The 22,760-nt window shown below is 30.2% G+C and overlaps 1 protein-coding gene and 1 long non-coding RNA gene across 5 annotated transcripts in view; one reads left to right on the top strand and one right to left on the bottom strand.

Moving 5' to 3' along the window:
- Positions 1 to 22,760, bottom strand: part of cac (calcium voltage-gated channel subunit cacophony) — a 161,945-nt gene that overhangs the window by 36,323 nt on the left and 102,862 nt on the right. For all 4 annotated transcript variants that reach the window (XM_070110461.1, XM_070110464.1, XM_070110463.1 and 1 more), the window contains 2 exons: positions 9,563 to 9,745; positions 4,352 to 4,446 (listed from right to left, as the gene is read on the bottom strand). In XM_070110461.1, coding sequence (XP_069966562.1) covers positions 4,352 to 4,446; positions 9,563 to 9,745 — 278 coding nt within the window. The remainder of the gene's footprint in view (positions 1 to 4,351; positions 4,447 to 9,562; positions 9,746 to 22,760) is intronic.
- Positions 2,165 to 4,385, top strand: LOC138857570 (uncharacterized). Its single transcript, XR_011396692.1, has 3 exons — positions 2,165 to 2,195; positions 3,125 to 4,075; positions 4,319 to 4,385. It is a non-coding gene; the product is annotated as an uncharacterized lncRNA (long non-coding RNA).

Below are 22,760 nucleotides of genomic sequence, written 5' to 3'. Positions count from 1 at the left end.
TCTTTATATTTTCAAAGTTTAACAATTCAAGAAAATGTTTACTAGAGAATTTTTCAAAATTCAAATTATTTTCGGAGATATAAAAATTATATCGGATATAGGTATACGGAGACGCGAAATTTTAAACACGTTTATATCGAAACTGTCGTTTTCAAAACGATACCAACGATTTCTTAGATCTTACTGGACCGATATACCTGAAATTTTAAGAAAGTCTTCTTTATAAATATGTCTATGTCCGAAACTAACCATATCACCAAATTTCGATTTTTACTATTTTTAAAAAATTTGAAACAGTCAAGTGTGTTTAAAAAATGTTTTTTTTTTCCAGGCAGTCACGCATTATTCTAGATTAAGAATATTTTATTTTAGTTGTAGTAGGAGGGTTGAAATCGTGCGTATGATCACGTGCCAATCTTTTGAGACCCCGCCCTTCATCAGCTGTTAACTAAAATTCATACTCTAGAATACCCCGTTAATTATGGAAATTGATAATTTTGTCATAGTATCCACATTTCTATACGATTTTTGTCTTCTATGTAATAGCTTCAATATTAAATTTAAAGAATTAAACTAAGCGCGCAGCTACTTATTCTGCTGGCTATATAACGTTGCTATATGTAATATAAGCCGTCTTCGATTCGCCATTTCTCAGCTCGCTTCAGCTCTCTTTGAAAAAAAGAAATACATGTAAAATCAACAACAAAGTTATCGAGTTGAATTCGTGCAAGAGAGTAAGCGGATACCTCATTAAAGTGGTCTAGTCGCTATCTTCAATGGTACCAAGTTTTGTTTTGCAAATCTTAGATCAGTTTTACTATTGTCAATGGTTCAAATGGCAAATGAAAATACAAATATATTACATCTTTCTAGTATTTTTAAAACAAAAGACTTAAAATCAATTATAATAATTTATAGAAAACCAAAATAAAGGGTTAAAACAACAATTAAAAAATTTCTCCACTAAGAAAGAATCAGAACACTTTTGCGCATGCGTCGTGAGACATTTTATCGCAGAGTTGGTGTGCTTTTAACACAGACTCTTTTGTAACCCAAACCGGTTTATTGTTGACGAGGGGACAACGAGGAAAGACGAAGGGACCGTGCCACTCGTATTTGGGTGGCACGCTTTGTGTTCTTGTTCGTAACAGCTCGCTGCTACCCTTTTCAGCATTCCTTTTCACTTTCAAATTCTTTGAACTGTTGCAAGAGCGCTCGGTTCCAAATGAATTCGTTCACAAATTCTGTTATCTATATTTTGTATGTAATATGCAAATATGTATGCATAGAATAATAGAAATATTTTGAAAAATTGTAAATAAGGAGAAAATTCAGATACCCAAAAATATTCAATTTTCATTTTTAATAACATATAGCGGTATTAAATGTAATATGTACCAGTAAACATAAAAGAATTCTAATCAAAATGGTAACTTTACTTTTTTATATTAACATAAAATATTAAGATGCTTTCATATTTATTTCTTTTAGCCGCAAAGGAGTTAGTTGGAATATTATTTTATTTAAGATGAGAATTGTAATTAATTCAAGGATGTTTTATAATAAATAGACAAAAATATGGAGTAAAGAAATTATGAATTCTTAATACTTAAATATTAGGAAATTCCTGTTATAAATTTGGCCTTGAAAATATTAGTAGCGGATATTCAATACATTCTGGGGGATTAGGGAATCCCCGTCTTAAGTATTTCTTTGAAACTATTAAGCGGATAGGTATTATGCATATTGTTCTACCATATTCATGGTAATTCATTGCAAGAAAAATGTGAGACCATCATCCCAACATACAAATGAAATATGTAACACGCTCTAAGTGTTGCGCAGTCGAACCGCACAAATATTTTCGAAAATTTAATGAAAAGGAATGACAGAAAACTCGATTTAAGTTGCTGGACTCTTTTTGCTCGTGTGAACGCACAGAGCGACACCAAAAGAAAATTTGCCAAAAATGAGGGTCAAAAGAGTCCCAATGTAAAAGCACACTTGCAAAACAAGTACTGTTCGTTTGTTTGAGCATCTGGCAGAGTTTGTTCGATTTGCTACTCTCCAACGCTTGGCGAATCGAAGACAACTATAATTAACTACCTGACTTTGAACGTAAATTTGGCGTAACTAGAGGTGTCTGTGTAAGCATTGCTTGGTATATTCTTTAGCTGTGTACAATATAAATAATGGTAATAAAATTTTGCATTATTAGTTAAAATATCATAAAGAAAATCCTGAAAGAGGGTAGCAAACAATGGTTGATAGGTCCTATATTTGGCGGATTTCAAGGTCCTTTCATAACAATGTGGACATTACGCCGTTTATTAAATCGTTGTGGATTCTTTCGAATTTTGTTTTTATTAATAATTATTCGTTAATTACACTATAAACTTTTATCTAATATATATGAGTGTACTTTCTTTAATTTTACTATTTATCGACTTTGTTTTGTGAGTTAATCAGTTCTGTCGGTATAAATATTATTACTAAATACACGTATAGCATACAACTATTAATTTTTAAATATGTCTGTATAAAATTTGTTTACTTGATGAAAACCACAACCAATGAACTTTACTTTTTTGTACCTGTGTAAATTTTGTGTGTGTTTTTAAGTATATTTGCTATTTATTGAATATAGTTAACAAACACCAGTGCAGTAAAATCTATTAACTGGGAACTGTAGGATTGAACTCTAAAAAATTGCAAGCACAAGAAAATAATAAATTTCTAAATGAGCATGTGTATAGAATGTCTATAAGTGTATTTATGTTGCTTTATTTTTGGCAAACAAATTGTCATACTTGATCAACTATTTTATATGAGTATAAAGAAAAATACAAAAAGCACAAATTTGAAAGAGTTAACAAATATTTGGACAAAATCCCAGTTGTTTTTGAATGATATATATAAAAGTTAAAAGCAATTGTTATCATTACAAGAAATTATATTTTATTTAATTAATTTATTAAGACCGTTAAATTTACTATTATAATTAATGTTAACTAATTATTCTTGAAATATTTAATTTAATTCCAAAAAACTTATAATTAAATTCAATCGAAAAATGTATGTTTCTCATCTTAAAATTTAATTCAAAAATAAATATTATTTTCAGAAACGATTAAATCTATGATAAAACTATTTGTTAAACTTGTCACAGCGATTATTAAATCTGGGTGATCAATAAAATCAGCAATTTAATTGAGGCGAGAGATTTTAAAAATTTCGGTAAAACTCTTAAAAATCCGAACAGATTCTATTCGATATCGAAATAATTTACACATCATCCTTAGATATCATTATCTTGGAATCTTTTATAATATAACCAATTTACTTTGATTTATTGTATTAAATTCCAAGCTGCTGACGAAAATAAAACTACAGTTTCTGAAGAGAGAAAATTGTGGTGTTCGCTATCATTAAGCTTCATAGCAGCATTATACAGTATGCCTCACCGTAAATAAGTTGGAGTTTGGTCAAAAGACACCGAATTTATATATACCGCATAGTAAAAGTCTGATGTAAAGTTTGATAGGTTAGATGCACTACAAGAATTCATCAGGCATTAATAACAACTGGCTGATTAATTTTGCTCTGACTCTGCAATGACTTTGATTTAACTGAGTAGGGTTGCAAAAAATTACAATAAATGAGAGAACGCTATCTTTCGAGCTTAAGGGAGCCTTTGAAAAAAGGAATATTCACTATAAATTCTATGATAATTGCTTACATAAAAAAACGGAATGTAAGATGCCATTTGACATTAAAAGTATATAAAAACTTACTTTAGAATACATAGGTATATAAAGACTATTGGAAATAAACCCTATCGAAATGAGCTCATTAATAGTAAACGGGGTATTATATTTTATACTGGGGGTATACAATTTATACTAATTTGTTCTTGAACAAATCTGCAAATAAAAATATTTCAATTTAAAAGTTTGATTTTTACCGAATTTATCTAAATAATCGCCATTATTTGTACGCTTTTGAATATTTCCAGGGATTTTGTCCACTCACTAAATGCCTTAGATGTAGGAACATACGTACGAGTATATGATATGTGGGTATAATATAGTTGCATTAATCCTTGAGATTATGTATTCACCTATCTATATCTATCTTTAACAATTTTAATAAGAAATCGTTCTAGTTTTTATAATTTCACATTGATTTTCATATATATCTGAAAGTATATATATAGTGTCGCTAGAAAATTTTAAGAGGCACTAAGAATTGTATAAAATTATTATTTTTTGTTTTGTTTATAATGTTCATTATATTTTTGTAATCGTTAAACGTTTAGAAAAAAGAGTCCAGCGAAACTAGATTTACATACCTGAATAGCAACATGACGCCTTGTATAAATGATTGGAAGTTGTTGTGCCTAGTAATGGTATTATCCATTGTATCTAGTTTGATATTCCCAAACACCTATGCATGTAGCGAATGTGATTTAATTTTAATAAAAAATCAGTTTTTGTTCTACTATTGTTTGTTTTTTTTTTTTTTGTAGAAGAAATGAAAAAAAGATGGTGATACATAAACTGGAAAATTATGAACAAACTCAAACTAAAAGAATTACATAACAAACAATCAATATAAGTACGAAAAAATACTCGAATTTTATTTAACTGTTATCGTTTTATTACTTCTTTAAATTTGGCAGTAAAAGAAATTATGTTTGGAATACAATTGGTTTGTCATGAAACTGTTTTATGTTCGTGTTTGTATGTTGGTCGACACTTTGTACGAAAACCAAATAATTAAGTAAAACGTTCTAAGCTTTCTACTGCATAAATCATGTATAGAAAACTGAAACTGCTTACAAATTACATTTTTAGTGGGGTTAGAAATACTTGAAACAGAAAACTGGGTAAAAGTGGGGATGTGAATATAGTAAGCACAAAATGTGTTTACGATCGTGACACAGCCCCGGTGAGAAATTCAAACAGCATTTAATTTCAACAATTACTACAAATATTCTTCGTGATTTTAGCAAATTATGTTGAAGGGTGGATTTGTACAAACATTATAAAGGTTTATGATTGTGATGGCGGTTTCTCCGTGTGTGTGAGTATGATAGAATTTCAGAGTGTATTAAATACCTCCATCGAACTTTCCAAACACTCTTGACAATGTGTTATACTACAGATATGTATGTATATTATATTTACTTTGCTTTTACAGTTAGTTTTAACGTTAGTTTAATGTTAAAAACAAATATTCATCTACTATTGTACGAAACGATTTTAACTTATTTGCAACACTTAATGGTTTTTGTTTCTAAATTATATGCTTCATATGTTTGTGGTAGTGTTTTTACAGCTTCCTAATCAATATATGTATTTATATACATAAAATGGAATGAACAGAACTTTTTCAAAAGTCGTTTTATAAATTTAAAACTGCATATAAATATTAGTTTAATGACATTCCTCAAACAACAACTCGATCAGAGTAACGAACAAATTAACTCTATTCGATATATATAAATATATATATGTATATATTTGTATACTTGTGTACTAGCTACTGTAAATACTAAACTAACCCCCAAAGGAATTTGTTTTGCAATGTATTTGTATGCATGGTCTAGTATATATGTATGTGAGAACTCTTGAATTATATATTGTAGGTTTTAAGTATGCAATAAAAATTACTGTTGTAATGTTTTTTTTTTTTATTTTCGTTCAAAACAACGCCAACACTATTCAAAAGAGCAACGGCAACAAATACAAATATCATATAGTATGTACTTATATGCAAATATTATAAATAGTAAATATTAGTTATACGAGTATATGTAATATATACGAATTTTTAAGTAACTTTACTTGTAAACAATATTACTTGTAATAAATAATTACTTTGTTTGGCAATACTTGTTTTAAGTCAACATTGTTTTTGTTTACCGAAAAAGCAGCATGATTCCACCGGAGAATGATTGAAAATTATTGTGACGGTTGAGTTGCGTATCCGGATCATATTTAATATTTCCAAAAACCTTTAAATTACGCACATTTAACCATTTCGTTTTCGGTTTAACGATTAATTCATTTTAGTTTTTTTTGTTTGGTTTTTGTTCGTCATATTTATTTGATTTGTATTTGCAATAATTGTTAGTAATTTGAGCGTTGACATATCATTTTCAGTTTGGTAATCGTTATTTAGTATTTGTACAATATATAAATATAAATATAACAAAAGATTATTAATCATGTTATCAGTATTGAGATGAAATCCTATGCTATAAAGATACTGCTAACTACTTGCTCTACTAGTTAATATGCACGCTCTCGATTTTTCATCAACATCATCAACCAATGGGACACTTGCACTACTTATGTTTTCGAAATCAATTATTTGTTGCCAATTTCAAACGCAGTTATGTCAGCGCTTCTATTTTAGTTGATGAAACTACCGAGTAACGCAAGAATAATAATATATTTAAAACGCTACGAGAATTTCCAAAATAATGGAAAAGGCTAGAATGATTTGTGGCTGGAAAAACAAAGGTTTTGTTAAGAGTTTTAAGAAAACTGCTTAAAGTATATCAATTAACCCAACAGCTAATTTTATTTATAACCACGTGTCAAAAGAATGTCAGTCAGGTAGGATGCAAATACTGCAGCATAATGTCTACACTTATACCCTTTAACCACAGAGCATTGAAAAAAAGTGAAGCGTTTTTCGAGTTCCGTTTTAAATTGCTGAGTTGAGTTTCTTATCAGTATGCTGGATAGTTTATATCTTAATCAATTATCAATAAGTATTTGCTACTAAAATTAAACTCATATTTTTAAAAATTAAAACTCAGCTGTCCGAAAATTGGTTTATGGGATATACAGTGAGTCATTTAAGTGTTAAAAATTTGAAACAAAATTTTAACAAGTAAGGTAAGTAAAAACTTTGACTTGTTCGGGTGTAACCTAACATTTTATAATCTCGCAAGTTGCAATGATCAAAGTCGGGTAAATACCTTTAGGTGTTGGCAAAACCGGACCAACGAACCGCGGTACAGACGGACGAACAGACAGTCGCTCGATATTCAACTCGTCTTGTCATCTTGATCATTTATATACCTATATGTACCTATATCTATTTCGATTGGGTTTAGGTGTTACAAACAACTGTTAGGGGAACAAAACTATTATACTCTGTATCAAGATGTTGCGAGAGTATAAAAAAGGTATATCGTGAATAATGAAAAAATATTTCTTTGAAAAAAAATTGTTTGCGCATACCAAAAAATGTTCGTTATATTTGGCATAGGCCACATGTGCAGCAAAGAAAATGAACCCAGTAGATACCCGTAAAATTAGTGCTTTATACTGAATCTACTTTTGAATTCTAGATCTAAGCTAAGATATACATTGCCTTTTATATTTCGGGATTTGGAAACCCTAGTGTTGCAATCTACCAACTCACAACTTTATAGTATAGTTTATTTTTGTTGTTATACATACTTAGAATGTTTTGACATACGAGCACTATTTGTGTTGTTTACAGTAAATTAAAATATTCATCTCGGCCAATAAATGGAATTATGTAAATCGCGAACATTTTCACTCGATTATTTTTTACAACTTTCGATGTGGATTAACTTAGCGTCGTCCAAAATCAGTTGTTGTTCCGGAAACTATTGATACTGTGCGCCAACTGATATTGCAAGATGGTCATATAGGCATTAGCGGGGCCAGCATATATTCGATATTGCATGAACATTTGACCGTAAAAAAAAAATTGTTGACGTTGGATCCCACACAATTTGTCAATGGCTCAAAAAACGGATCAATGGCTCAAGAAAAACAATAAAGCGGTTTTTGATGATTAATGTTTGTTTTTGTTCCCTTATCACGAAATATAAAAAACAACCCTCGTAGTAAGTCCCAGTTGGTCTGAATTCTTTTGAAATTTGGCAATTATTATTGGTAATACCATACTCATATGCTGAAATTAAACACGTGTTCCACGCAATGAAAGCAAAATTTTAAACAGTTCGACATTCACGTTGAAACTGCTGAAGAAATAGACTTTCAAATTATTTTGTAATATACGAGTACATTTTAAATGTATGGAGGCTAATTATTATATAGATTCTATTTTGTAATATTATAGTAATATATCAGTACGAATTATGTAACAAAATGTTATGATAATTAAGATTGATATTTAGTTGTGATCTTCAATATTATGTATTTTATATTGTTAAAAGCGTTATTACACTGAAAATTTTCCACGAAGTTTGTAACACCAAGAAGGAAACGTCGGAGACCCTATAAAATATATACATAAATGATCAGCAATATGAGCTGAGTTGATTTAGCCATGTCCGTCTGTCCGTCTGTCTGTATACAAGTATATACAATCTAGTAACTCAGTTTTTAAGCTATCGATCTTTAAGCTATCTGATCTATTTCTTACGAAGAAGCTGCTTATTTGTCAGGACGGCCGATATCGGACCACTATAGCATATAGCTTCCATATAAATTGAACGATCGAAATAATGTTCTTGTAAGGGGACTTTGTATTTGTGAAGGGTATTATAGCTTCGGTGCAACCGAAGTTAACGTTTTTTCTTGTCGTAGTTGTTAAATACGAAGGGTTTGAAATTTAATTTAAGAAAATTTAATTTGCTTGTTTGTGTTTTGTTCAAATACGATCTTTTTTCAAGTTTTTGCGCTTTTTGAAATTTAAAAGTGGGCCACTATGGCTCCGTGACTCAAATCTGTGACAGCAATGTAAATTTTATTTCGAATCTACTGTGTTTTTTAAATCTGCTCCGAGTGAGTGTTCACTTTTTCAGATTTTTTTACTCGAAGAAACTAAGGCATGCTATAAAGCCAAATGCCAACCACACAATCGAAATTTTGATACAAAAAATTTAATTTTCTTTAAAACGATACGAACTTTTCAGCCCACTTGTTATGTACATAGTTGCCTACGTCAGCGCTCTGCTCTTTCAACGCTTTTATAAATAAATAGTTTTGTAAATTAAAGCTATCAGGATTTTGTAATATGAGCTTTTACTTAAACTTAGTAAACTTTATTTTATAAACAAGAACAAATATTAGTAGAAAGTTGTAAGCAGTAGGGAATTCATGAAATTCCCATCGCGCCCCCTGATATTCGTTTTTTATAAATGAGTTATATAATATCTATTAACAAAACCTTTACTCAAACGTTTTTCTAAATCTACTTCAATAAAGGATGTATCCATAATCATTTAAAAACATGACGAAATGATGTCAGCTATTTCTTGCATTTTCACTAACCCACCACGTACGATATAAAAAATAAACTGATCTAACCACCCACATTGGTAATAAAAAAATGTACAAGTTATATGATTTATATTACGAAAATTTCAAATAAAAACAAAGTAAGAAAAAGAATCAGAAATTCAAAAAATTATACGCAAAAAATTTTATGAAATAGTCAAGTATTTTCAATAAATAAATAGAAATAATTTCTTAAAGGCGGTAAGTACTTTTTAGATTTTGTTGTTATGTTTTGATGATATTTCATGTTTTCATTTCACACTTACCTGCATTCCAATAATAGCATAAATAAAAAAGAGCATGGCTATTAACAAACAGACATATGGAAGTGCTTTGAACGATTGTACAAATGTCCACAACAGGATTCGTATCGTGTATCCTTGACGGAGTAATTTTATGAGACGCGCCGCACGAAATAAACGCAGGAAGCCAACGTTGATTGAGTTCGACTGTAAAATATATTTGGTCAAGAAATGAAAGAAACAAACAGAACACAATTAGCGAGCACTTTTTTCTGAATTTGTGTAACGTTTTTATTAGTCAGGCAGTGTGGTAGTTGTTCTTGGTAATTTTCTTCTTTTCAGCAAAATACTTTTATTATTATTTTTTGTTTTTAACTATATGAGGGGTTAGTTAAATACGTATTGATTTAAACTGATTTAGAAGTGGTAAAGGAGTTGTACGTACAAAATTTTGTAAAATTGTTAATCATACGTTCTTTAAGTAAAGGGGTTAATTTGGAATGCTAATAAAAAGGTGAAATAATGATCAAGACATTACGAGTAAAAGTTTCAAATTTTGACATAACTTAGATTAAAAAAAAATATATAATAATTTTAAAAATTTACACACCAATTACACGATATATTCGCTATTTAGAAGTAATGTAACAAAGTCAGTGTGAATATGATGTTAGTAGACATTCCCAAAAATAAATGTGTAGTCAGAATTTTGTAATTTTGTACAAATGCCAAATTCGCTCTTATTTATACATACGTTTATGAAAATATATATAAAAAAATACTTTCAGTAAAATAGAAAAAATCGCACACCGAATCTTTATATTTTCAAAATGCCAAATTATGCGAAAACTAAAGGAGCTATAGTATAAAAAGCCGATACGTAAAATATTACAACATAAGGAAAGTCGTGTTCTAGAATACCTAAGTGTGTCGTATGGGTGATATTAAACCAATTTGAAGGTCTGATTGTCACACTAATTCAATTTTTAAGTTACAGCCCGTTAATAGTATAATTTCCATACACGCAAACAGGCGGGTACAGTGCAATGTATTGCGTCTTTGACCAAAATATTTTACGCACAGACTTTCCGTGTCTACCATAGATTTGTATCTACTGTATACCCGCAGCTGCCAGCACACTTTTGACTGACTCCACATACATACATACGGCTAGGTGGGTATGGCTTAGTAGAGCAAGTATTTATGGTAGCACGAAACAGAATCCGTGACACGACGTGTACCGCCTCGCAGTGGCTTCTTTGGCGTCACTGCTGTGCGCATGCAACCCTGCGACTTTCAACCAGAAATCACTCTTATGTAATTTTGATTGCAAGTGACGTATAGCGCCATTGTTGCTGAGCTGCTTGCCTTGTGGTTTCTCTTAAAGCTGCTTAAATATACATATATATGTTCTTCAAATATTATTTTTTGTTTTAGGGCACTACATGTAGTAATAAATGATAGCAGTAGTGACAGTTTTAATATGCACACATTTAATGGAATTATACCTAAAATAATTTTTGTATAAAATAGTGCTACAATTGCTTTATACAATATTAGGAATATATAATATATGTACATTAATAGACTAGTTAGAAGTAGGGTTAGCATATACTGTATAAATAATTCAATACTATAAGGTTACTTAGCGAAATACAAAGTTTATAACGTTATTAAGCAGGATATTTACGATCTATACACAAAAAATTTCATAAATATAGCAGATCAGTTGAATTTATTATCAGGAGTTGTAGAATTACGAACAAACTGATAACCTAACTTCCTAAGAGATTTCAGTAAACAAATAATAACCATACAATTTAAAAGATTTTGAGAACTAAAGCTTTCTAAGTGACATTTATTAAAATCGGTACTTCAGTTAGTTGATAAAACACATGTGGACACTTAGAACCGAGAAGAGGCCAATAACATTATGAGCGTAAAAAGCAATTTAACTATGTATGTACATAACGGTATACATATCGTCAATTGAAATGCAAAATGTTGTAAAACAATTTATCGTATTTTATTCATTAAATATATATGTATATCAATTTAGAGGTTAATCAGGCGCTTCTGCATTTTATATGACGATAAGTTTCTATGCGAAATGGAAGTATAGTATATGCATAAGCAAATTTTTGTTGAAGTATCAAAACAAGTAAATGAAATTTATTACATCGTGAATCGAATACAAGGTGCTTTAGTGCAGAAATTTTCGATACAAGCCTTCCTACAAAAATTCCAAATCAATAATAAGTTTTTAACTGTTCTTGCTTGTATACCAGACGGCAATTTCTAACCTTCGTGTTACTGTGATGGATGAAAAAGTTGTTTTCATAAAAATGCCTCAGTTACTTGTAGGCACTATAAACGAGTAGATTCTTAACATTCGTTATGTTCTTTGGCAAGCGATTTTTTTCAATTCGAAAATATTTGCTTTTTTAACCATCATACCAAGATAATGTCGCTTGTATTGCTCGTTGTGTACGACAGTATGTTTTGCAGAGAAATAATGTCTTTCATAATTTTGCTTCCTGCAACAACCAGTACAAAATTTCTTCGAGAAGTAGTACACGACTCGTTTTGTCATATTTGAGGTGAATTTATTAAAATGTGTGGAACAAGTAAGGAAGAGTTAAGTTCGGATGTAATCGAACATTTCATACTCTTGAAAATACCTTCAGGTGTTGGCAAAACTTTATATTAAGAAATGCAGCGAAAAGATTGAACTTCATTGTTCGACGTAAACGGATTACAATCAAATTTTGTATCATTTAACGTATTTTGTCATTAAGTCATTGCCTCAGTAGTTTTATTACTATATTTTACTACTCGTACTATATAAATATAAACATATGTTTCGAAATCGTTAATATGAGTTATAATATATATAGCTAAGGCAAGTTTTCGCCCGGTTTCATCCATTTTAGGCGCAAAACTGCATTGTTATTAGAAAAACACGATTTCTCAATTTCATTAAAATAACGAGCACATTGGCCGGTATATGTGGTATAAAGTCAACTGGAAGTTTGAAAACCCTTATATTAGGTATATGAGGGCTAAGGGATGTATTGATCTGGTTCAACCTATCCCTCGAAATTCAATAATATATCACACAGATTGACCGATATGTTCGGAAAAAAGTCAGCCAGAGGTTTTGGGGTCCACATTTCCGGTAACTGGGCGCTTGAATAATCACGGTCCGATTTTGACACATTTTAGACATCAGATGGTATACCTTAAAGGAAATATTCGCGCTGATTTTTATCCGGATATATGGAATTATCCAGATGGAGTTTAAGGTTGTGTTATATGGGAAGTAGGCGTGGTTATGGTCTGATTTCGCTCATTTTCGCACTGTTACATGAAAGTGTCAAAATAATCTTGTAAATTTGGTTGAAATTGATGGAGTAGGCTCGGAGATACATATGTGATTTCATTTAAATGTGGGAGGTGCCATGCTCATTGTCCAATTTTGACATCTGCTCTTTTAAAGCCCTTATGTGTCATCTCGGATGTAAAATTGAATGTCTATTCTAGTAGTTTCTAACAAAACCCTTTATGGGGAGTAGACGTGGTTATCACTCGATTTCACCTATTTTCATGCTTTCGCAAGAGGTGCCCGTCATTATTGCTATTCGTTGTACTGAATAACAGTTTTTTATCTTAATTTGCAGCTTAGTTACGGCGAACGGACAGACAGTCACTTGGATTTCAACTCGTCTCGTCATTCTGATCATTTATATTTATATAAATTATAATTTTTAGGTGATGCAAACAACCGTTAGGTGAACAAAATTATTATACTCTGAAGCAACATGTTGCAAGAGATGATTCAAGTAAAAGTTTAAAGATTTGCAATGCATATCTTTGCACATCAATCTACTTGTGGAAAATCAGGGCAAAAAATTGGGTCCACATATGTCATTTAACTCTGGCAGATATATTCTGGATGCTGAGTTTATTTCCTCCTTTTTACAATAATTATTAACTATTGATTAGGTTATAATATGTTACGTTTTATTGTATGCTGGTACCGAGTCAGGTGTCATCTTTCAAATATTTGAAGAATTATTCCAAAGGCGAAAAGAAAAGGTGGAATCTTTGTATTAAAATCCTCAAATAAAAATATTATCGATTGTGATATTAAGAAGTTACTTAGTTAGTTACAATTGGGAGAAAAAATCCTGGAACAGTTTTAAGGCTGTAGTGCATGGCTTTCTTGGAAACCGTAGCGCTGACAATTATGACGAGCTGATCATTGACATGATTAAGAATCTCTTTATTATCGGATATAGAATTTATCTAAAGATGCTCATGTTGCATTCTCGTTCAAATAAATTTAAACATAATGTGGGAGCTTTTCAGAAGAACAAGGAGAACGCTTCCATCAAGATATATAAGAATTTGAGAGACGTTACCAAGGCAAATTAATTTCAACCAAGTTTGGTACATAAGATTATATTTACATTCGCATGTTACAGTGCAAAAATGTGCGAAATCGGATAAAAATCAAGCCTACTTCACTATAACACAACTTTAAATTCCATCGGATTTTTTCACTTTTCAGTATACAAATCAAACACTAATTAATGTATCGGGCAATGTGTGAGTTATCTCAGTGAAATTGAAAGAGCGTGTTTTTCTAATATCAGTGTATCGTTGTACGTAAGCTATGATCCTGGCATGTTGCAAGAGTATGAAATGCTCGGTTATATCCGAACTTAGCATTTTTCTTCTGGTTATTCTTATTCTTATTTTGAGGTATAAAGCAACAAAAATAAGGTATGTATAACCTGTGCGCAAAAGTGCTGTTGACCGGTGTAATGGCTGATGTACGAATTGAATTTTTCTGAAACCTTTGCTTTGAAGTATTGTATCTGTATTTCCATATTCTTGTTATTGTTTAAGTGTATTACAAACCAATAAAAAATAATCAAAAAGCCATCATAGCAAATTGCATGTTTTCTAAGCAAAACTATGCCAAGTTCAGGGTAATTGGATTACTATGGATCAAGATTATTTGAATAAAGTTGTATTTTAATGATTTAACTTTTATGGACTAAATTTACGCTATTTTACAAACGTGTTAGGTATGTGAGAGTTGGCAACTAGTGGTACATGTATATGTAAGAATAAATATCTTTTGGAAATAATTGTAATTTTTGTTGTTGTTTTTACTTACATCCTGGAAAACATGGAAACAAATTTGTATTACCATTGATTTTGAAGGTGTTTATCAATTAATTGGTATGCATTAGTAGCCCGATCAGTTTTTACAATTGATTAGATATGTACCGGTTTTGCATGACGTTGTAGTTGTTTTCGTTAATGTAGCAGATATTTGCATTTAATTATACATATATATTTTTTTTAAATTCACGAATTTTGCGATGCAATGTGTAGTTGATGTAGTTTTCGATATTTTTTTCATGTTTGTGTTGATGTTTATCATCCGTGTGCAAATTAGCATTCGCGTATGTGAGAGTAATTATATATGTTAGTTATGTATAGATATTTATATATATGTACGTTTTGCATTCAGAGAAAGATGCATTATTCGATTTTGAATTTAAGGTTGCCACAAAACATCATACACATAAAGTTTACAACGATTACAGTTGCGGTTGTAGTAATTAGGATGCATCATTGCAGCGGTTAGTATGAATTTGAATTACGATCGTTACGTGTACATATATTTTATATAAAAATATGATGGGTGTCATTGCGTTCCAAACATTTCGTGCATGTAGTAAACAGTTCAATTCAATTACAAAAGATTCATTACGAATTGTTTTGATTGGTTTTTAAATGGTGATAGATTCATACAGTATGGTTGTTATTGCAAAAAAAAAGAAGAAACAAATAGAAAAGTTGTCATTAATATTTGTAAAATGTTTGTAAAAGTTGCAGTTTTATCTTTAAAATACTTCTAATATTTTTATGTTTTTTTATTGTTTTTTTAAGTTAAACAAACAATTTGGTACGGTGGAACGCGTAAACAGTTAGACAATTATAGATGCACGCTAGGGTTCAACAAGCAATGCTTTATAGCAACCAAGCAAATGAATAACACATACATATGCAGATACGAACTACATATGATTGGGAATTAGGGCGATAAGTCGCATGAATGAGCGATATGACAATAATACCGCAAGGCTTTGAAAGACTCGATGCAATAAATGATACTGGAATGTAACAATGCATATGTTAATTCATATATGGTATATGACAAGTATGTTAACTACAATACAAGTGTTTAGTTTCAGTTCGAAATTAATAACTACTTATCTAAAGACATGACAAATAAACTTCTGATATAATTTGCATCAAATAACTCATATAGAGATAATACATATATATATTATATATATTCGTGGCCGAGAAAAGATACATTTCAAAAAGCTGGTAAAAAAGGCCACACTCTTCAAGCGAATGCACACACGTTCTAGAAATAGTTATTAAAAAGTCGGAATACGTTTTTGATTTCCACTGTTGTCTCTTTAGTGAATCAATATTTTTGAAAAATTTTAAAAAAGAAAAACTTAAGGAATAATAAAAAGAATTCTAAGATATCCTTTCTTTTGCAAAGAAGCGTCCAAACAGGAACAGCTTTTTTGGCGATGTTTTGAAGCTTTTGTAATAGTAAGGAGATTACGCTAAAACTATATTTCTCTAATATATTAATATGTTAATTTTATATTCGTACTTGTTTGTTTTTAAAATGTTATTGTAAATAATGAAAAAATCTCTATTCAGTTTCAAGCAATTCTTTATATAACTAAAACTCTTAATCCAAGGACATATAAAATAGATTTGTGAGTCTAGGCAATATGAAAATATTTAAGAGTGCTTATAATTGGTTTGCTGATTTTCGGATATATATATTTTTTGTGGTACAAGTCTATGTAATATATAGGTTACCAAATAAGTTTTAGATAATGCGTTCACCTTTAAACTATTCATCTTTCACTTCATTCACTTCGCTTTTCTAAATTGGAGTTATATTTAGCACGGAGCAATTATTTTGGTCCATAAAAAGTACATATTTGCGCATACATAGCAATATTTCTATGTATTGATGTGCTGTTATATGTTTAATATTCGGTATTGGCATTAACTATGATCTCTTTCAATAACTTTTTCTGATTAAATCAAAGTTCCTTGCGTCTACACTTACCAGATAGGTTTGTATAAACTGTCTTATAATCTGAAATTTATTTAAGAATCGATTAGTATTAGAAAACTACACTGTATTTGCAAAGCTGCGCAGAAATTCGAAACTCAGCAGTAAACAAGAACTTTTACGCAAACCATAATGAGCGGCGTTGTTGCAAAAACTGCGCCAAATACGAAGAGACTTGCAATGAGAAGAATTTGGATATACTTGATTCAATAATTGAGAGTACATGGCTTTGACTTTGAACTAAATTTTGTCCAACAGATTATAACTTGATACAATTTTTCTTCGATTTTAAACTTTAAGCTTTTGAAAACTTCTTGTTCTCAAAGATACTTCAGATTATTGAAAGAGCCTGTGATAAATACACATCGTTCAAAATTTGTCCGTTGTGTACAACTTGACGATAGTCAAGTGCTTGGTATGTGGATCTCGAAGCATTCTACCGTCGTCGGTACGCGAAACATTGTGGGACTTAGCTAGAGACCCTTGATAACAAAGTTTTTCTTCGCACACATATCTATTTAAACAAAAATTGTTTTTATGCATCTATCATAATAGATAAATTGTCTGATTTCTTCAGACACAACTCATTCCTGTTGAAGGTAACTTAAGCCTAGTTGCATTCTATAATCACATCTGCTCCTCCTATATACCGTACCTATATATTTTTATCCATTCGTCACTTACTTACCGGATTTACTTTTATTTTTATCTGTCCATGTTAACCGTATAATTATATATAAAGCTTTTCTCAAAAGCTGCAATCCAAAAACTTGTGTGCAATGCTTTAACATATGTTATGTACTTAACTAAGCTTTCAAGCTATTTATTTGTACATCACAAACTTCAAATTATCCTACACCCATAAGTTACATTACATTTTTAAGTCTCTCCTCCGATTTTTCTATTGTAATTTAGCATATATTTTCCTTAAAATTTTCGCAAAAACCTTACAGATGTATTTTTGTATACAATTTTTGTTAGGGCAAAGAACAGAATATCCTGAAATGTTTTTTCCTGTAACGAATGCTTCACACATTTTTCATATATGTACAGACACCATGCACAAAACATTATTGACAGTCAAGGCGAGACATTATTATCAATCTTTGATGGATAACATTTTTATGGATATAGATATTGAAAAGTTATAATTTTATCAGTGTATCTATTGGAAATACAGAGGATTTCATACACTAAGGGTGTGTGCCAAACGGTAGAAAAATTAAAATTCTGACAGATGAAATTTTGACATTTTACGTGGTGAATTCGAGTGAGGGAATTTTACCCAGCTCAGGAGCTATAAACATTTTTGACAACTTTATAAGTTTGTTATGTGATTACAGATATACATTCACAAAGACACGAATTTAAGGGAATCTTTGTATACAAAACATATATGTTATGAAATATGATATTTAACTCGTCGTAACTATGCATTAATTTATGTTATTATTTATTTTATTCAATACAAACTTATACTTTTCATAAGGATAGTTCTTGTTTTCTTTTGTATTTTTATTATTTAAGTAAGAAGTCAAGATAATAGTTCTGTGGTTGATTACCAGATCTAAGTATTTATATATTCGTAGAAGAATCGAAAAGCCATTTCAATTGACTAAAGATTGGATAAGCTGCGAGTTTCAATGGAAAAGTATGGTCCGCTTTAGAATATCTGCGTACATACCTTAAAAAACATCTCTCATTAATTTTTACAATTTACACTAAGATGTTATAAAGTATGCAAAGAAAATATATTTAATAAACTTGAAATCGATATTATGATTTCTAAAAGAAGCGCTTCATTGAAAAACATTCTAAAATTTCGGGAGTTTGTTTTTTCACATTTTTGAAGATAAACTTGCACAAATTTTATTGTATTAACGTGCTGGAAGATATACTTAAAGATGTAATTCTTAAATGAATATACATAAACTGTTTCTTCAAAGTATTTTTTCAAATATTAATTTGAAGATATAAGTACATATGTATGAACATATATCAAATGCAAATAGCCTAGTAGGACTAACACGTTGTCTAAAATTCTCAATTAGTATCAAATCTTCAAATTAATTCATTTTTATAGTCTCATTAATATTGTAATTAGCAAAATATTTTCCTTATTTATAATTTTATTCATTTTGCGAATATATTTAATAATTTGATTACCAGGACAAATATTCAAACGAGGCAATTGCGATTGTTTTGAATTTCAATTGTCAAAATTTTACTTTCCATTGGCACAGCAAAATGAAAAGCTTGTTTACAACATAGGAAATCTTTTACCCCAACTCAACACAGATAAAAATATTACCGTGTGGTACACAGCCCAAGTGCAAAACCGTTATCAGCTCTAAGTCAGTCACGTAAATATTCTGGGGAAGTATTTGGTCTTTAGTTTCGATACTCATTAGGATTATCTTGTAAAATTTTTACAACAAACTACATATATTGACTCCTGTCTGACTTCATCATGTCTAATGAAAAATATCTGCTTCCAGTTTAGAGGAGACAAAGTGAGTTATCCTAATTTGATGTAGTTTAATGTAACACGGTTATGGTAAATTTGATTTGCGCACATTGGAATAACGTACACTCAAATCATAAACGTATCAAATTCATACTTCCAATTAGTACCAAAACGCGCTATATAGCAAGTACTACTTTTATCACTTTCGTTTTTCTCAGGCATGTAGCTTTTTTTGATTTTAATAGTAAGTGAATTTTCTTCTTTCGTATACACAAATTGTTCTCGAATGGGTGTAGACTCTACCTACATATATAAGGTTTGCATAGCAAATTCAACGGAACTTAATTATATAATATTATTAAATCATGCCAGATAGCTATTAACTACTTATAATGAGCGTGAGAGTGTATAGTATTTTAACTTTATTTCAATGTACGAGTAAACAAAAATGCAACTAAAATAAAATAATCGACAAGAGATAGTGTAGGAAAAGGTGAAGGTATTAGTATAAGCGGTTTTAGTTGTACGTGGTGAGCTTTCAAAGTAACAATGAGGTGTTGGCTGAAAGCAGTTTGGCAGATGTTCAATTCATCTTTTCAACTACTCAAGAGTTTAAAAATTATTTGGTTTGCATGAAACTTTCAAGTGAGCGTGATTTGAAAAGCTAATTACAACAATTTTATTTAAACAAAAGAAAAAACAAAGTACTCCAAGTTGACATACAAATAGCAAAAAGCAACGAATAGTAACGAACTAATTGGCTGTAAGACAGTTGGACTTGTTATATTCAAAAGTTTTCATTAAAAAAAAAAATGTATTAACTATTTTATCTCAAGCAATAAATTCAATAAGCGAAGAACAGAAAGTGGTAAGCATTTTGAATAAACGAAAACTGCGGCAGACTTCGTATTCCATATCAAATTTCAATTTAATTTTATCTTTGCATTGTGTGCTTTCGTATAATTTTTTATATTTTTAAATTATGATAGAAAAACTAATTAGCGAATTGAAAATTTGAATACAAGAGAGAGAGAGAGAAAGCAACATAGTATGGAATGATACAAAACTAACGGCATTTCCCCATGGCTTTCGTTCAAGTTTTATACAAAAGTAGAAAACGTAAAGGTATATTGTTATTTTTGGCAAACATATTTTTAGTTTTTTATTTACTGATGAATATTGGAAAAATGAGACAATACTTTTCAGGACTACTTACAGTTGCTTCAGTTGCCTGTTACATTTGATTATCAATTGCGTTGTTGTGGTGTGATTGTGGTAGTGGCAATGGGTATGGTGGGCGTGGTGAAAACGGTGGCAATATAGTATCAATGGTTTAGGTGGTAGTGGTGGTGGTGGAGTTGTGGTTAGCATTATTTTGTGGTTGTAGAATTGTTGCAGCGACATTTAAGTGTGATGCAAAATTATTTGTAAGGTTTTTTGTTTTAAATTAAATGATGTTCATATAGTAAAACGAAGCGTTTGAAATTCCATTCGCATGTGGTATGCAAGTATCATTTTGTGGTGTCGAAAACAGTTGGTTTCCGGGTTTTGATTTTTATTCCAATTTTAAGTTTAGTTCGTATGGTTTTCAAGCAGGATGTTTATCATTTAATGGTGGTAATTTAAATCAAAAACCATTTGCGGTGACAAGTGACAGATATACGTGTATACATATATATTTGGTTGAATAATGGTAATGTTGTTTTGATAATGTTGGCGGTGGGAATGCGTGTTTTGTAAAGTCAAAATATAAAATTTCAAAAGTTTTTCAAATTAGTATAAGACAGATCATTGTAATGTATGTGTTTGTATTTACTATACTGACGACAATTATTTACGCAATTTTTATTCTTTTTAATGTAGTTTTCATAAGAATTATTAGCATGATTTGTATCCTGAAACATTATATTTTTCAATTAATTTTGTTTATTATTTTTTCACCAATTTAATTATTTAACAAATACTTGTTCCAAAAAGGCAAACATAAAGTGTGTTGATCGTTTAAAAGGGGAAATGAAATGGTTTTTGTAAATGTTTCGTTGTTTTGGTTCTACTTATAGCAAAAGTTTAGACTTAGAACTTTTCGTAGATAAACCCAAATATAGCATAAATTGTAGTTAAGCAAGTAGTTATTTAAGTAAGTTTGTATAGAAGTAAGTTGGAAATCTCAATAGTTACTTGTAAGAGCACTCCACAAATAAAAATATGAAAATAAAAGCAAAATATACACATAAAACTTGTAGAATAAGTTAGTTCTCGGATACTGTTTACGGTTTACATGTAATTAGAAATGTGAACAAATATTATTGTTTTAATTTGGTGTTTTTCTGTATAGAAATATTGGGATGCATTAGTGAAATTACAAACAATGTATAACTAAAATTAAATACAAACGAAGAGGGCCCTGTTAGTATATTGACAAAGGAAATTATTTAAGCCAAATGAAGAACGAAGCTCAACCGTCTGGCAAGTTAGAGAAAGGGGGCCGAAATGAGTGTTTAGCATGGAAGCAAACTGCGAACTCATTTAATTCCAGCCAGTGGTAATGGAATTGTGCCAAACATAAGCTAATTAAAAAGCTTTTAAAGAATAAACCAACTTTCCTTCTAAAACTCTCAACAAACACTACTTAATATTTGCATGAAATTTAATTCGGATGAAACCTGTATTTTCAATCACTAAAATTAGAATAAACGATAGAAAGTCTAGAACAAGTTTTTGTATTTAATTTTTGAGCACACAGTTTAAGTTTATTTTCACATATAAAATAAAGAAATGAAAGGACTAAGGACTTTGGCATTGTGGTTTCTCAATCTCAATTTTAATCCCAAAATCGGGATTAAAAAATAAAAATGTGATTCAAATGCAAATCAATTATTTTTTAATGCATCGTTTGAAACCCGTATTACTTTCAAGCCGTCACATATTGCACTAAAATTTAATGACGACCTAACAATGTAGCTCCACAATAAGCTAACGGGAATGACTTTTATTAGGAACAGTGAAGAACGCACTTATTTAGGCATTTAAAAACAAGAAATTTCCCAAGAAACTCGATTTACTCTCGAGTATTTCAATTGGCAGCGAATAGTTTTAAAGCGAAGGATTAGTAGCAATCAACACGTCAGGCTTACATCATTCTAAACTAAAAATTTATAAATACACATTTAAAGGAAATTAATTAAAGGCACGGCGGCAATAAAGCATATGTCGAAAGAGGACTTTTAACAATAAAAACACATGTAAAATTTTACAAATACAAAAACAATGTTATGGTTATCGTATTAGTGTAATAAGTGTTTTGTACTTACATCGTGCTGGTGTTGTAATTTTAGTTGTAGTTGTAGTAGATAAGTATTTGTAGAGGATAGTTGTTCAGATTAGGTTTTTATTGATTGATATTTGAATGTTGTTGTGATTGCAAATGTTGGTAGGTTTCAACGAATTGTTTGGTTTTATGTTTCGTTTGATGAAAGAGAATTTTTAAACGACAGCAAAAATTTTAAATTTAAAATACAAGAAGTTTTTAATAGTTTTAAGCATTTTTTGTTCGTTTTGAATAA

This window comes from Bactrocera oleae, chromosome 5, assembly GCF_042242935.1.
Source record: "Bactrocera oleae isolate idBacOlea1 chromosome 5, idBacOlea1, whole genome shotgun sequence".
In the NCBI taxonomy this organism is placed as follows: Eukaryota; Metazoa; Arthropoda; class Insecta; order Diptera; family Tephritidae; genus Bactrocera; species Bactrocera oleae.
The sequence above is the reverse complement of the archived record's forward strand: the minus strand, read 5'-3'. Positions and strand labels throughout refer to the sequence as shown.